Source organism: Cetorhinus maximus, chromosome 24 (assembly GCF_964194155.1).
Source record: "Cetorhinus maximus chromosome 24, sCetMax3.hap1.1, whole genome shotgun sequence".
NCBI lineage: Eukaryota > Metazoa > Chordata > Chondrichthyes > Lamniformes > Cetorhinidae > Cetorhinus > Cetorhinus maximus.
In genome coordinates this window covers 24,256,241-24,273,120 of record NC_135902.1, presented here as the reverse complement: position 1 = coordinate 24,273,120, position 16,880 = coordinate 24,256,241, and the positions used below count along the sequence as shown (strand labels likewise).

The window sequence follows — 16,880 nt, the reverse complement described above, 5'->3', positions numbered from 1 at the left end:
GCTTCAGGTGTGCGTTAGTAAGCAAGATTCGTTGTCAGACACTTGCTCCTGTATCCAATTTGAAATTAGTGATATGTTCATTGACACAAATACCCACATTCCAGAATGTATATCTGGGTCTTTGATCTCAGCCAGGAAACACTTTTCTTTCTTGTTGATATTCCTCAATTTCACTGATGGCCCTGTGTGTGAAGATTCTCACATTATCCTCCATATATCTAGAGCTTTTAGTTTTACACATCTTCCCAAAGTATCCAAATCTTTTGCAATGAAAGAATTCTGCAGTGCTTGCTCCTGCACTTCTCACATCTGTGGGGCTTTTTGGCACCTCAGCGCTGGCTTGGTATGAAGGCGTCCTGAACTTTGCTCCATATGGTGTCTTCTTCCCTGGGGTTTTTGACAGTTTTTGCTCAAGGAGTCCTCAATATCAACTCTGGACCCCATGATGTCTCATGGCATCAGGTCAAACATGGGCAAGGAAACCCCCTGCTGATTACCATGTACCACTTCCCCTCAGCTGATGAAACAGTGTCCTCTATGTTGAACACCACTTGGAGGAAGCCCTGAGGGTGGCAAGGTTGCAGAAATACTCTGGCCGAGGGACTTCAATGTCCATCACCAGAGTGGAGTAGCACCATTACAGACCAAGCTGGCCAAGTCCTAAAGAACGTAGCTGCTAGACTTGGTCTGTGGCAGGTGATGAGGGAACCAACAAGAGGGAAAAACATACTTGACCTCATCCTCACCAACCTGCCTGCCACAGATGCATCTGTCCATGATAGTATTGGTAGGAGTGACCACCGCACAGTCCTTGTGGAGATGAAGTCCTGTCTTCACATTGAGGATACCCTCCATCATGCAGTGTGGCACTACCACCGTGCTAAATGGGATAGATCTCAAACACAGTATCTTCACAATGCAGAAGGAGGCCATTCAAACCATTGACTCTGCACTGGCTCGCTGAAAGAGCATTCTACCTAGTTCCACTCCCCTGCCTTATCCCTGTAACCGCGCACATTCTCTCTTTTCAGGTAGCAAGCCAATTCCCTTTTGAATACCTCAATCAAACCTGCCTCCACCACCTTCTCAGGAAGTTTGCTCCAGACTCCAATCACCCTCTGGATGAAAACAATTTTCCTCCCATCACTTTTACTCCTTTTGCCTATTATTTTGAATCTGTACCCTCTAGTTCTCCCTCCCACTATTTACCCTGTCCATACCCCTCAGAATCTGAATACCTTGGTCAATTTCCTCTCAGCCTTCTTTTTCCAAGGGAAACAGTCCCATCCTCTCCAATCTATCCTCATAGCTGCAGTTCCTCATCCTGGGAATCATTCTTGTGAATCTCCTCTGTGCTCTCTCCAATGCCTTCACATCCTTCAAGTATGGTGCCCAGAACTGGATGCAGTACTCCAGATGAAGCCAAACTAGTGTCTCACAAGTTCAACATGACCTCCTTACTCTTATACTCAATGCTCCTATTAATAAAGCCTAAGATACTATATGCTTTATTAACTGCTCTCTCAACATGCCCTGCCATCTTCAATGACTTATGTACAAATACACTGAGGTCCCTCTGTTCCTGTGCCTTCTTTAGAGTTTCTTCCTTTGTTTTATATGGTCTCTCCACATTCGACCTGCCAAAATGAATCACTTCACGCTTCTCTGCATTGAACTTCATCTTCGCATCATCTGGAAATTTTGAAATCATGCCCTGAACACCACAGTAATATATATCAGGAAGAGCAAGGGTCCCAACACTGATCCCTGGGGAACTCCACTACAAACCTTCCTGCAATTTGAAAAAATCCATTAACCATTGTTTCCTGTCACTCAGCCAATTTCTTATCCAAGTGCCTACTCTCCCTTTTATTCCATGAGCTAGAATTTTGCTCACAAGTCTGTCATGTGGCACTGTATCAAATGCCTTTTGAAAATCCATATACACCACATCAACAGCATTGTGCTTATCAACCTTCTCTGTTACCTCCTCAGAAAACTTCAGCAAAATATGATTTTCCCTTAATGAGTCCATGCTGGCTTTCCTGCACTTGTCTAAGTGACTATTGATTTTGTCCTGAACTATAGTTTGCACAAGTTTCCCTACCATTGAAGTCAAACTGACTGGCCTGTGGTTGCCAGCTTTATCCTTGTACACCTTTTTGAACAAGGGTGTAACGTTTGCAATTCTCCAGTCCTCTGGTAGCACCCCTGTATTTAAGGATGACTGGGAGATTATCATTAGTGCCTCTGCAATTTCCACTCTCACTTCCCTCAGGACCCTAGGATGCACCTCATCCTATCCTGGTACCTTATCAATTTTAAGTAAAAATAGCCTTTCTAAAACCTGCTCCTTCTCATTTGCAAATTCTTCTAATATACCAGTTACCTCCTATCTCACCTCAGCCTGGGTACCTGACCCCATCTAAAGACTTATTCTAATTCTATTAAACCCTCCAAGTATTCTATTTACCTTGATACTCTCTGTTATATGCTCCTTATCAGTTAACACTTCTCTACTCCCCACAGCCAGTTTTTCTCCTCTCTGAATTTCCCCTCAGGTTCACATCCCCTTGTCAATCTAGTTTAAACCCTCTCCGGCAGCACTAGCAAACCTCCCCGAGACAGGTTTGCCCTAGTCCTGTTAAGGTGTTAAACTGTCCTTGTACAAGTGCCACCTGTCCCAGAACCAGATCCAATGCCTCAGAAATCTAAAGTTCTCCCTCCTACCCCACTTCTCCAGCCAGGTGTTGAACTGCTCGATCTTCCTATTCTTATTCTCATTAGCACGTGTCACTGGAAGTAATCCTGAGATTACTGCTCTTGAGGTTCTGCTTTTTAATTCCCTCCCTAACTCCCTAAAGTCTGCATTCAGGACCTCATCCCTTTTCCTACCTATGTCATTGGTCCCAATGTGGACCATAGCCTCTGGCTGTTCATCTTCCCACACCTCTTTCCCCCATGAACCTAATTCGCTACTTACTCAGACTCCGACATAATCACCTGCCCCTTACTGATCATGAGGTTTGAAAAGCCTGTCTCCTTTTTAGACCTTCTGATGAGTCACTAGCTAGTTTAGCTTCCTGCTACAGTAATTAACACCAATTAAACCAACTGTTTTCAGTTGCTTGACAGTTAACTACCATGACCAGGTAGCTACTTGTTCAACAGGTCTACCTTCCCTGCAGGTTGTTAGTTCAATGTCAGTGCTTGATTCTTAATCTATATTTAAATCTGAAAAAGACTTACCAGAACTTACCATGTGAATCTAATTCGCTACTCACTCAGTCTCCGTCTCACTCCGGCGTAGCTGCCTGTCTCCTCGCCCGTCCTTTACTGCGTGAGGAGACAGGCGACTACGCCTGTAGAACAGATGTAGCAACTCAAGACTGGGCAACCATGAGGTGCTGTGGGCCATCAGCAGCAGCAGAATTGTATACAACCACAATCTGTAACCTCATGGCCTGGCATATCACCCACTCGACCATTACCATCAAGCCAGGAGATCAATCTTTGTTCAATGAAGAGTGCAGAAAGGCATGCCAGGAGCAGCACCAAGCATTCCTATCAACCCAGTGAAGCTACTTGCGTGCCAAACAGCATAAGCAGCAAATGATTCCAACACTATCGGATCAGGTCTAAGCTCTGCTGTCCTGTCACATCCAGTTATGAATGGTGATGCACAATTAAACAATTCACCAGAGGAGGAGGCTGCACAAATATCCCCATCCTCAATGATAGGAAGCCCGGCACATAAGTGCAAAAGATAAGGCTAAAGCATTTGCTACAATCTTCAGCCAGAAGTGCTGAATGGATGATCCATCTCATCACCTCCAGAGGTCCCCAGCATCACAGATGCCAATCTTCAGCCAATTCAATTCACTGCATATGATATCAAGAAATGGCTAAAGGCACTGGATACTGCAAGGGCTATGGGCCCTGACAATATTCCGGCAATAGTACTGAAGACTTGTGCTCCAGAACTTGCTGAGCCCCTAGCCAAGCTGTTCCAATACAACTACAACACTGGCATCTACCCAGCAATGTGAAAAATTGTCCAGGTATGTCCTGTACACAAAAAGCAGGACAAATCCAACTCGGATTACCGCCCCATCAGTCTACTCTTGAGCATCAGTAAAGTGATGGAAGGGGACATCAACAGTGCTATCAAGCAGTACTTGCTTAGCAATAACCTGCTCACTGATGCCCAGTTTGGGTTCCACCAGGGTCACTCAGGTCCTGGCCTCATTACAGCCTTGGTTCAAACATGGACAAAAGAACTCAACTCCAGAGCTGAGGTGAGGATGACTGCCCTTGACATCAAGGCAGCATTTGACTGAGTGTGGTAACAAGGAATCCTAGCAAAACTCGGGTCAATGGGAATCAGGGGAAATCTCTCCGCTGGTTGGAGTCATACCTAGCACAAAGGAAGATGATTGTGGTTGTTGGAGGTCAGTCATCTCAGCTCCAGGACACCACTGCAGGAGTTCCTCAGGATAGTGTCCTTGGCCAAACTATTTTCAGCTGCTTCATCAATGACCTTCCTTCCATCATAAGGTCAGAAGTGGGGATGTTCACTGATGATTGCACAATGTTCAGCATCATTTGCAACTCCTCAGATACTGAAGCTGTCCATGTCCAAATGCAGCAAGATCTGGACAAGATCCAGGCTTGGGCTGACAAGTGCCAAGTAACATTCACACACACAAGTGCCAGGCAATGACAATCTCCAACAAGAGAGAATCGAACCACTGCCCCTTGACATTCAATAGCATTACCATCACTGAATCCCCTACGATCAACATCCTGGGGGTTACCATTGACCAGAATCTGAACTGGACTAGCCATATAAATACTGTGGCTACAAGAGCAGGTGAGAGGCTGGGAATCCTGTGGCTAGTAACTCATAAGAACATAAGAAATAGGAACAAGAGTGGACCATTCGGCCCCTCAAGCCATTCAATAAGATCATGGCTGATCATCTTGTGTTTCAATTTCCACATTCTCATCTAACCCCGATAACCTTTGATTCCCTCGCCTATCAAGAATTTATCTACCTCTACCTTAAAGATATTCAATGACCCTGCCTCCATCACCTCCTGAGGTAAAGAATTCCAAAGTCGCACAAACCTCTGAGAGAAAGAAAATTCTCCTCATCTCTGTCCTAAAAGGGCAACCCCTAATTTTAAAACAGCGCCCTCTAGTTCTGGACTCATCCACAAGAGGAAACATCCTTTCGATGTCCATCTTGTCAAGGCTGTTCAGGATCTTGTATACTTCGATCAAATCACCCCTAAGTCTCCTAAATTCCAGTGGAAACAAGCCCAGTCTGTCCAGCCTTCCCTCATAAGACAACCCACTCATTCCAGGTATCAATCTAGTAAACCTCCTTTGAACCGCCTCCAATGCATTTACATCCTTCCTTAAATAAGGAGACTAAAACTGCACACAATATTCGAGGTACAGTCTCACCAATGCCCTGTATAACTGAAGCGTAACATCCTTACTTTTATGTTCAATCCCTCTTGTAATAAAGGATAGCATTCCATTAGCCTTCTTAATTACTTGCTGGACCTTTATGCTAACTTTTTGTGACTCATGTACTAAAATACCTAGATCCCTCTGCATCTCAGAGTTATGCAGCCGTTTTACATTTAAGTAATACTCTGCTCTTTTGTTCTTCCTGCCAAAGTGAACAACTTCACATTTTCCCACATTAAACTCCATTTGCCAGGTCTTTACCCACTCACTCAACCTATGTATATCTATTTGCAACCTCCTCATGTCCACTTCACAACATACTTTCCCACCTATCTTTGTGTCATCTGCAAATTTAGCTACCATGTCTTCACTCCCCTCATCTAAATCATTGGTGTAAATTGTAAAAAGTTGAGTCCCTAGTACATTCCGCTGTGGGATGCAACTCGTCACATCCTGCCAATCAGAAAAAGACACATTTATGCATACCCTCTGCTTTCTGCCAGCCAGCCAATCTTCTATCCATGCTAATAGGTTATCCACTACACCATGCGCTTTGATTTTCCATAAGAATCTTTGATGTGGCACCTTATCAAGTGCCTTCTGGAAATCCAAGTCCAGTACATCTACAGGCTCCCCTTTATCCACTGTGCATGTTACTCCTTCAGAAAACTCCAATAAATTGGTTAAACATGATTTTCCTTTCACAAAACCATGCTGACTCTTCCCAGCTGCCATGAGCTCCTCTGGGTGCCCAGCTATAACCTCCTCAATGATCAATTCTAATAACTTCCCCATGACAGCAACTGACCTATGGTTTCCTGTTTTCTGCCTCCCTCCCTCCTTGAATAGAGGAGTTATATTTGCAACTTTCCAATCTGATGGAACCTTTCCAGGATCTCGTAAATTTTGGAAAATTAACACCAGTGCATCGACTACCTCATTAGCCACATCGTTTTAGACCCTAGGATGACTATTAGGACCCAGAGACTTACCAGCCTACAGCTCCAGCTCTGAGTAAGAGTCATATGGACTCGAAACGTTAACTCTATCTTGTTCTCCACAGATGCTGTCAGACCTGCTGAGTTTTTCCAGCATATTTTGTTTTTGTTTCAGATTTCCAGCAACCACAGTATTTTGCTTTTATATAACTCCATCAACTTGCTCAGTACCACTTCCCTCGTGATTTCAATTTCACCAAGTTCCTTTCTCCCATTCACCTCCTGATTTACACTATTACTGGAATGTTTTTTGTATCCTCTATAGTGAATTCAGAAGCAAAATATTTGCTCATTTCTTCAGCCATTTCCTTATTATCTACTATTAACTCCCCACTGTCATTTTGTAGAGGACCAACACTCACTTTACTTACTCTTTTCCTTTTTAAGTACCTGTAGAAACGCTATCCATTTTTACATTTCTAGCTAGCTTCCTCTCATACCCTAATTTTTAACTCCTGATGAATCTTTTAGTAATTCTCTGCTGTTCTTTATATTCTGTCCCATCATCTGTCCTGCCATTCATCTTTGCGGAGTTGTATGCTTTTTCCTTAAGTTTGATACTTTCCTTAACATCTTGTTAACTCACTCCCTGACTCCCCAAATCCTGTCCACCATCTACAAGGCACAAGTCAGGAGCGTGATGGAATATCCTCCCCTTGCCTGGATGAGTGCAGCTCCAAAGACACTGAAGAAGCTTGACATCGTCCAGGACAAAGCAGCTCACTTGATTGGCACCCCATCCACAAACATTCACTCCCTCCACCACCGATGCACAGTAGCAGCAGTTTGCAACATCTACAAGATGCACTGCAGGACCTCACCAAGACTCCTTAGACAGCATCTTCCAAACGCATGACCACTACCATCTAGAAGGACAAGGACAGCAGACACATGGGAACACCACCACCTGGAAGTTTTCCTCCAAGCCGCTCACCATCCTGACTTGGAAATATATCGCTGTTCCTTCACTGTCCCCGGGCCAAAATCCTGGAACTCCCTCCCTAACAGCACTGTGGGTGTACCTACACCACATGGACTACAGCGGTTCAAGAAGGCAGCTCATCACCACCTTCTCAAGGGTAATTAAGGATGGACAATATATGCTGTCCTAGCCAGCGATGCCCACATCCCATGAATGACTAAACAAAAGAAATTATTTTACTTAATAAGTTGTACCATCATTAGAGATTCTTTGAGCCAATGATTTTTTCTTCCCTCATCTGGGTATGGTTCTATATTGTTTCCGGACCTCTGTTTGTCTCACCAATTGTATTGTCTTCTCCAAGGTTAAGTCTTCTTTGGATTGAAGTAGGTCAGATATGGTGTCATCAGTAACCACTGACTACAACGAGGTTTCGAAATAGTTCAGTTTCAAGATCACCACATTTGCAACCTTCAGCCAGTCGATACAGGCCGTTGATAAAAGCGTCTACTGGTTCACCTGGGGCAGAATGTTCCTGCTGGCGTGCGGGAGCGAACGCGTAAAATGATGCACGGTGATGTCGGGCGAGCATCTTGACATCACCGCGCACCATCGCGATATTTCATTGGGCGGGCGTGTGTTGATCTCCGATGCACCCCCACCATTAATTAACCAGCCACATAAGGCCCTTGAGGTGCCAATCGACAGCGACTTTTCGGTGTGTTCGTGCAATCTTCGGGTCGGCACAACAGGCAGGCGGGTAGGACACATATTTGTATAAACCTCATCCACGGGTGGGATAAGAGGGCTCAGTGGGGTTGCGGGCGTGCTCTGTCAAATATTGATTTTTCAAAGTTATTTATCTTTGCCTGTGTGACCTGCAATACTTCAAAACGTGTACCAGCTGCTTGGTCTGGACTCACAACCTTCGGGTCACCACTCTGCAGTGAGGAGTCTTTTTTGGGCCTGCAGGTTTCAGGAAGCCTTCCCCTAGCCTGGGAATGGGAGCTGAACTCTCCACTGGAGGCACCTCCTCTGAGGAGGAAGGGAGGGCTGGAAGGGGGAGGAGGCCAGGAGTCCACATTCAGCCTCCAGGGGAACCACCTTTGGAAGGACATGCACAGGCACAAGGGGTGCTGGGCCAAGAGGTAGTCCAAGGTGGAAGGGGCCGCAGAAGACGCCACTATCCTGCTGCCAGGGTTTACAGGCGGCGAAGCAGCTGCCTCAATATGTCTGAGGTGCAGCGCCGAAGGAGGCTCCGTCTGTCAAGGGGGACATTGAACTATATCTGTCAGATGATTGGCCCTGAGATCTCCCCTAACTGTGTGGGTGGACACCCCATGCCAGTGGCTCTAAAAATCACAGCTGCCCTCAACTTCTATGCCTCTGGCTCCTTCCAGGGGTCGATGGGTGATCTTTACGGTGCACCCCAATCAGCTGTCCACACTTGTGTCAAGCAGGTTACAGACGCTCTGCTCAGACGTGCATTGACCTTCATCCACTTCCGTTGGGACCAGGCAAGTCAGGGACAGCGAGCCAGAGGCTTCGCGGTCATTGCTGGCTTTCCCCGTGTCCAGGGTGCAATAGACTGTACACATGTGGCCATCAGGGCACCAGCAGGTGAGCCCGGTGCCTTCGTCAACAGGAAGGGCTTCCACTCCATGAACGTGCAGATAGTGTGTGATCACAGGATGCAGATTCTACAAGTCTGTGCAAGGTACCCAGGCAGCTCCCACGACGCCTACATCCTCAGACGCTCCCAGGTGCCGGGGCTCTTCAGTGCTCCGGCTCGGCTGGATGGTTGGCTGCTGAGGGACAAGGGCTATCCCCAGAGAAGGTGGCTCATGACGCCTCTCCGCCATCCAAGAACAGAAACTGAGGAGCGCTACAATAGGAGCCACGGCACCACAAGGGCTGTGGTGGAGAGAGCCATTGGTCTTCTCAAGATGTGCTTCCGGTGCCTGGACCACTCAGGGGGTGCACTCCAGTACCCCCCCAGATCGTGTCTCGGTGATAGTGGTTGCATGCTGCGCTCTCCACAATCTTGCGCTGGAAAAGGGCGACGCAGTGGACGAGGAAGACATAGACGCAGTGGCTGCGGCTGCACACGAGTCCAGCAGTGACTCCGAGGATGAGCACGCATAGGGAAATGCTGAAGGGGTAGACGCTGACCCGGGCATACTCCAGGGAGACAGGGACATCCGGGAGGCTTTAATCCAACGAACCTTCAGCTAGCACACCACAGATGGACCTCCAGGACAAGCCTGGGCTGTAGCCTCCATACTCGATACCTAAGTGTAAAATCTGCCTGGTTAGGAACATTAACTAAGGGCCTTGTTAATAAAGCTGAATGTCCCACAAAGCGCACATAGCATTATTGGAAACCATCCACCTGCAGAAGAAAAGAGGCACCCTCAGCCATGGTGACATGTCTGAATTTAACATTACACCCAAAGAAACTTAATGAAACAAAATAACAAAGGTGTTAAAAATCACACCAACTCATAAAGACCTCATTGCAGGCCAACACAAAAGCACCAGTGATAAACCCGTGGTGTGCCTAATGTGCTTTATGTTTACATTTCCGGGCGCTACGTCTTGGTGCTGACCCCTCGCTGGGAGTGGCATCTGACCAGCCTGCTGACTCTGCTGTCCTGTTGGCCTCGATGACCTTGGCAATCGCCCTCTGGCCCGTGGAGCCTATGCCAGCCCCTCCGAGAAGGGAGCTGCCAGTTCTACAGCTGGCATCTCCCCAGTCGTCGCAGTCTCACCGAATGCAAGTCACTGGCAAAGGGGCAGAGGAGCTGCCACCCTCATCTGGAGCGCCCTGAGAGGAGCCCGCGGAGACAATAGGCAGCTGCTGCGCCAACGTGAGGTCGCTTTGGACCTCCCTGCTCACTGTGGATGAATGGGCACCGAGCTGGGAAACTTGGAGCCCACACCCGCTTCCACACTGGCACTGACCAGCTGAAGTCAATGCTGATGTGAGGGCTTGCTGGTCCGAGCACGTCCCCAGCTTCTCACTAGAGCGACGGAGATTGAGGGGCGACTTGATAGAAGTTTAAAAAATTATGAATGGCATGGACAGAGTAGATAGTCAGAAGCTTTTTCCCAGGGTGGAAGAGTCAATTACTAGGGGACATAGATTTAAGGTGAGAGGAGAAAACTATAGCGGAGATGTGCGGGGCAAGTTTTTTACGCAGAGGGTAGTGAGTGTCTGGAATTCGCTGCCAGAGGAGGTGGTGGAAGCAGGTACGATATTGGTGTTTAAGAGGCAGCTTGACAAATACATGAATAGGATGGGAATAGAGGGATATGGACCTCAGAAGTGCAAAATGTTTTAGTTGTCAGGCAATATGATCGGCGCAGGCTTGGAGGGCCGAAGGGCCTGTTCCTGTGCTGTACTTTTCTTTGTTCTTTGTTCTTTGTTAAGCCCTGATGTGTCTCCTGGAGTAGCCTCTCCACAAGACTCGCCACTCTCTCCATGGAGGATGCATGGTGCTCAGACATGAGGCTCATTGCTTCGGTGATCGACCACGTAGACTCCTCCACCATGGACACCAAGCTGAGCATAGTCTCATGTATCTCCACCAGATGCTCCTGCACGCCCGACCGCATTTCCTGTGTTTGGTGCGTCACGGACGACACCAGAGGCACATCATCAGGCACCGACTGAGCATGTGCCTGGTACCCTGCAGTCCTCCGACTGCTGGCACCATGGGCACTCTCTGTCTCTGCCAGCTCCTTCAGTGACTGTGAAGTGCCTTCACCGCTGTGTCCCGGGACACTAGCCGATGTTCTAACTCCCACTGAGGTGCTAGTATCTGCGCTGGTGCCTGCCTGACAGAGATGGTGTGACGCTGGTGAGACTTCAGGGCCCTCAGGTGTGAGAGAAGGCACCTTCTGCTCCTTCTCCCGGTCCTGCTCCGCTGATGCTGAAAGGAAGAATAAGGACATTGGATCAGTTAATGTGGAGACAATGTCAATGTGCATCCCTGTCCCCCAGATCATTATGCGCTCATCCTTCCATAAGCAATGGTCAAGCCATGTTGCAAACTTCAATCACTGAACATTCAGCACTGCCACGGCTGTTGGGAGAACAATGGTGACCTCTCTGCTGGGCAAACATACCTGCCCATGGCACCCCAGCCTCACCGACACCGGTGGATCTGGGCACATGGCGCCTCTCCAAATCTAGGGCCTCCTGCTCAAAGCGGCTGAGAATTGCCAACTGGGCTGGCCCTCTGCCAGTCCTCACCCTCTCGGCTGCATTATGTGTATTCTTCTCCTGAAAAGGAGAGAAGAGCATTGATTAGTGCGACTTGTACCTGGATTCTCTTCGCGGATGGCCCACCCCAACCAGAGTGGGACATTGCAGGGCTCCAGTGCCTCCTCACCCTCCTGCTGCTGGCCACCCTCACAAAAATGCCAGGCCTGTCTCCACCCCACCCCCCAACCCCCTTGGCCAAATGCTGCCTACATCACATTAGACACCACACGGTCTAACCTTCCATAGCAAGGAAATGCAAGCATGTGGAGCGCAGGAGACAACAGATCGATCGGTGCCAATGCCACCTTGAAGCTCCCCTCCCAGCATGTCATCACCCTGACTTTGACATGTCCTGGAGTTCCAGCACTGTGCCTTGGTGCAGCTTCTCTAGGTTGCCCCCAAAACAGTAATGTGGGTCTCAGTGTACCACGTGCTGTAAGTGCGGAACCCATCTCTTCACCACCCTCTCAGGGTGACCTCAGCATGAGCAATGTCTGTTGGGCCACCCGGAGAAGGACACAAAGGTCAATGATTCAATGCAGTCACTACACTCAGGGTGATGGGGGAGGTGGGGGAGGTGACGCCAGGGGAGAAAGCCTACCTGCTGGGTAAGTGACCAATGCCAACATGATACTCACCCTTCCTGAGCGCAACAGGTCGTTGAAGCGCCTGCGACACTGGGTCCAGGTGCACCGCCGCACCACATCGCGGGTGCTCACCACCTCTGCCACCTCCTCCCAGGCACGCTTATTCATGTGGGGTGGCCTCCTCCTCCCGTCCTGGGGTACGAGGACCTCCCGCTGTGCTGCCACCTCCTCGAGGAGGGCAGCAAGGCAATCGTCTGAAAAATGAAAGGCACAGTGCCCCCCTGCCCTACCCTCCTGCCTGGCCTGCTCACCAGCAGCGCTCTGGGGAGCCCTTCCACTGGCCATGATTCACAGCCTTTGAAAGGCTGGAGCAACTTTTTAAAACAGGCCACCTGGGTTGCCATTGGACCCGATGGTCACTGCAGTCCCACTGCTGCCCGCCCACTCCCGCTGTCCTCAGGGGCCGTGATTCACACTGGGCGGGTCTTAATTGGCCCGCCCGTGTAAAGTGGCAACGCGGACCCGATTGCGAGCGGCGATCGGGCTTGCGCCTGCCCACACCTGCTCCCACTTTGTCTACCCGACAGACAGAAAATTCTGTTGAATTTGGCTTTCTAAAATCTTGTTATTCCATAGGTTAAAAATTATCAAAGAATGTTTCATTGATGTCTTGTCTTGCTATAACATCATCTGCAATTGCTCCAATAAAGCACTTTAACGAAGAGTACAGCCTCACTTATTGCCCAATCCTGAATCAGAATCTTAAAAATCTCTTCCTCCATTGTGCTTGATTTGGTCCTTCCGTATGCCCAAATCTCTCATGTAATGTGAATTTGGAACCCGTAGCTGCTTCTAGGAGTTTTGTCTTAATTTTTTAAACATCTTTTGCAGTTTTGCGGTCATCCTTTCACTAATTCCTGCTATGATCACTGACCCCGTTTGGTAACCATTCTTTAAACTTTGCAGAGTTTTTAGACTAATTGCTGGAAGTTTCTATTAAGCTCTGTTCGCTGCTACCCTTCCTCTGAGGAATCGTGTTTACGCAGCTGATTTTTAATTTTTATATTTTTCCATTGCTGCCTCGCAGTCTCCATGTGTAATAGGTGCCGACCTGGGACCTGGACTGAGATGCATCGAAACCCATGCTCACTAAAAATGGCATTTGCCCAGTGTTGCCTGCTTATTGTGCTGTTAAGTTGAAGATTTTGACCCTTTTTCAAGAGTTGCTCATCCTTCCTCAATTGTTGCTAAGTTCTCGGACTCTGGAACAGTTGATTTTTCTGCCTCTCAATCTCCATGGTTTCCATGGAGCTCTTTTGGAGATTTTCAACTGTCTTACCGAAGTCTTTGGTTTTGGCACCTGTTTTCCAGGTCAGACTTGTGAACTTCTTTAAAGTTGATTTTTGGAGATTTCAGTGTCCAGCATAGCTGTCACCATGTTGTATGTTGGTTGTGACTGCTTAAGGAACAATTGCTGAGACATAGGTATGTCTGAACTCTAACTGATTTATTTGATAAACATAACTATTTACAGAAGTAAAGACTAGGTGTTACTCAGTCTAAGCCATGAGCATTCTCCCTCTCGACTCTTGGTCATGTGTCTCTTACACCATCATGTGGGCAGCATTGTTTCTCCAGACCCACACATTAACCTTTTCAACCCTGAACACCCTAATACTACAAGAAGAACAATCACTCTGTGTGCCTTCACCTTTGTTGAGAGATTGATTCCGCTTCACTCCCAGACAGTTTTTAGTTGCTTGTCAAACGCAATGCTGGCCTTAGCTATTCTTCCATTTACTTTGTCGTCTGTGTGAAATGCTCTATATTACTGCAGTCTGGGTCTCTACTTCAACTGCTGTTGCATATTGCAGGGTTTCATAATGACATACATTAAAAGTGGACCTTGTAGGAACATTGGCAATTGCTGGTTAATATTCCACCCTGCAACCCAGTCATTTCGTGCAGTAAATTGTTTTTTGTCAGGTCTGATGGGAATGTCTGCTTTTTTTCCCCCAATTTGAAATTCATGTCCCCATTAGTAAAGAATTGTTCATTATTTCCCAAAGATTAGCTGTATAAATTCTTGTATAAAGAAGTTTTGATTAAAATGCTACCCAAAAGTTAAAACAACTATTTTTCCTCTTTTGATCTTTGCAAACCTCATACTCTTAATTACAAGTCAAATCACCACTCTTTGGTCTCTGCCATTGTAGCATAACTGCATGGTAAGAAGTTCATGAGAGTGATGTACTGTGATTCCCATGCTCTTTACTGTAGTACCCTGTCTATGCTCAATTTGCCTCCTAATTAAAATTCTATTTTTTAATTGGATTTGATATTCTAGTTAGGGAATTGCTACTGATTATGTGCACAAGGTAATGAACTACATTTTCTTGAAGTTAGATTGCTATCTTTAATACTGCTTTAAGAATAAGGCAAGTAGGCCATGTATGAAAGATTTACTCTTCTCAAATTTGATGTCGATAAATGCCTTGAGCTCTGCTATCATAGTTTACGATGTCTTAATGTCCTGCCCTTGGCTTAGGAGTTGCACCCAATCTGTGACAGCTAACATTGGCAGATGGTGCTGGAAAGGCACATCATAGCTAATCTGTCCAGGGGTATACACGTGATGGAAATGACCAGAAAATTGATGGCAGACACCATGGAAGCTTCCTGTCATTGTTGTCAACTTTGGTGTTCTGCAAAGTTTATATGACTCATACATGGGTTGCTGCACCCCAATTTGGTAGGTACTTGTGTCTTGTTCATGTACTAAATATAGTCCTAAAGCCATGCAGATGAGTGGTTTTAATGGTGGATGGCACTACACCAGAATCTGCCTTCATCAGTTTTAAAGGAATTTGTCTCAGTTGGAAGTCCTCTATAGGATTCTGACCACAACAGTACCATAAGAGTTGCAATTGTTTAATTTGGTACTACATATTTATGCCATGAACATAATGAACATGGGAACTACTACAACAGCATGTTAGCATTCAGCATCCTTCAGTCCACATACAGTAGCAGCACTGAAGTTTCACAATCATTTCTACCCATTATGGAACACTCCCACAACAAAATATGGGATTGGCTTTTGTCTGTAGAAATTCAAATACTGAGCTAAACATCCCACGCTGGGCTTGATTAAGCTGAGGGAAAATGGTTGTCTGCTGCTAACCTATTGTCTCAGTTTTTCTCTGTTACCAGCAAACAACAGAGTTAATTTTGCGAGAACTTGTAAGAATCTGCCCTTGTTGTACATGTATTTGTCTGTAACCTGTTTTGCCATTTCATATACAAAAAAAACCTGCTAGTATTTAACGTTGGTAACATATGCAAAATGTCAAGCAAAAATGCGCATTAACTTCAGTGTTTTGCCCCTGGCTCATGTTGTTGTTGTATTTTTTGCAGGGAAGGAACTGGTGCAATTTGTTAAAAATCGATTTGGCAGTGGCCAGGATTTAATTAACAGTGACTCTGACAATTCTGAAATGAGTGAGCCAATAGACAGTCATAACTTCGAGCAAACAAGATTATCAGTTCTGTCAACAGACAGTGGTATCGTCAGAGACTGTGGGGATCCACCTCTTTCAAATGATGTGTCACCTGCAGGAGCCAATGAAAAAGAACAGACCAAGTTGGTCAGAAGACCCGGCATGAAGAAGAAAAGTTATGATTCAGACAACATACCGAGCTTTTTGGAGATTTATGATAATACAGTAACAGAAGCTAATATGAAACTTCAGCGGAAATTTGGTTGCAATACGATGTTTTTTAACTTCAAACAACAAAAGCCTAACACTGCACGTGTTATGGTGATTGGGAACGATTGCATTTTGGGAAGATTAGCAAAGGCTTTTCTTTCTTTGAGGTATTTTTTTGAGCATGGTTTATATAAACAATTTACAAAATAAGAAAAGTCCCCCTTTTTAGATGGTATCCAAATCTGCTTCTGGCTTTATTCTACTCCATATTTTTATCGAGTTTCCTGTTAAATTTTACACTGGCTTACATTAAAGCAGCAGTGTGTAATTTTATAAATTAAATGATTACTGACCCTCGTTCTTTTAGGTAGGCATTTTCATCTCTTTAATTTCTTCCCTCAACAGCTGCATTGTGCTAGGTAATTTTGTTCTGTAATCTTGTGGCATTCTCTGACACCTCTTACAATTGACAATGAATGTCAGTGGGCTACTTGACTGTGGTGAGCATCACAGCCCAGTTTAGTTCTAATTTTACTGATGTCCACACATGCACACTTTTCAGTTGAAGTCAATGGAAAGTCATCAGGAGTGGAAATTCTGATTTTTGTTTTTTGTGAGCTGCACCCTCTCCCTAGCCCAGGGCCACTTAAGTTAAGCTTAGCACCCTCTACAAACATCGCCCCAGCTGAGAATTAAAAATGTTTTAAGGCTCATTTGTGTCTGCTGGGTTCACATGTCACAACAGGTACAATTAGCCCCTGTGTGAAATTACAGCATGCTCAGAGTTTCAAGATGGTTGTTTGGCAGAACCGGAAATGAAGCATTGTCGGAGCTGTGCCAGGCCTGTCATCTTAAAACCTCAAATGCGCTGTGATTCAGGAATGTTTTATTATGCTTTATTATACTTCCCAT

At 46.3% G+C, this 16,880-nt stretch overlaps 1 protein-coding gene across 1 annotated transcript in view; it reads left to right on the top strand.

The window, feature by feature from the left end:
* Positions 1-16,880, top strand: part of pik3r6 (phosphoinositide-3-kinase regulatory subunit 6) — a 125,067-nt gene that overhangs the window by 82,678 nt on the left and 25,509 nt on the right. The window contains exon 12 of the mRNA XM_078570868.1: positions 15,676-16,135. Coding sequence (XP_078426994.1) covers positions 15,676-16,135 — 460 coding nt within the window. The remainder of the gene's footprint in view (positions 1-15,675; positions 16,136-16,880) is intronic.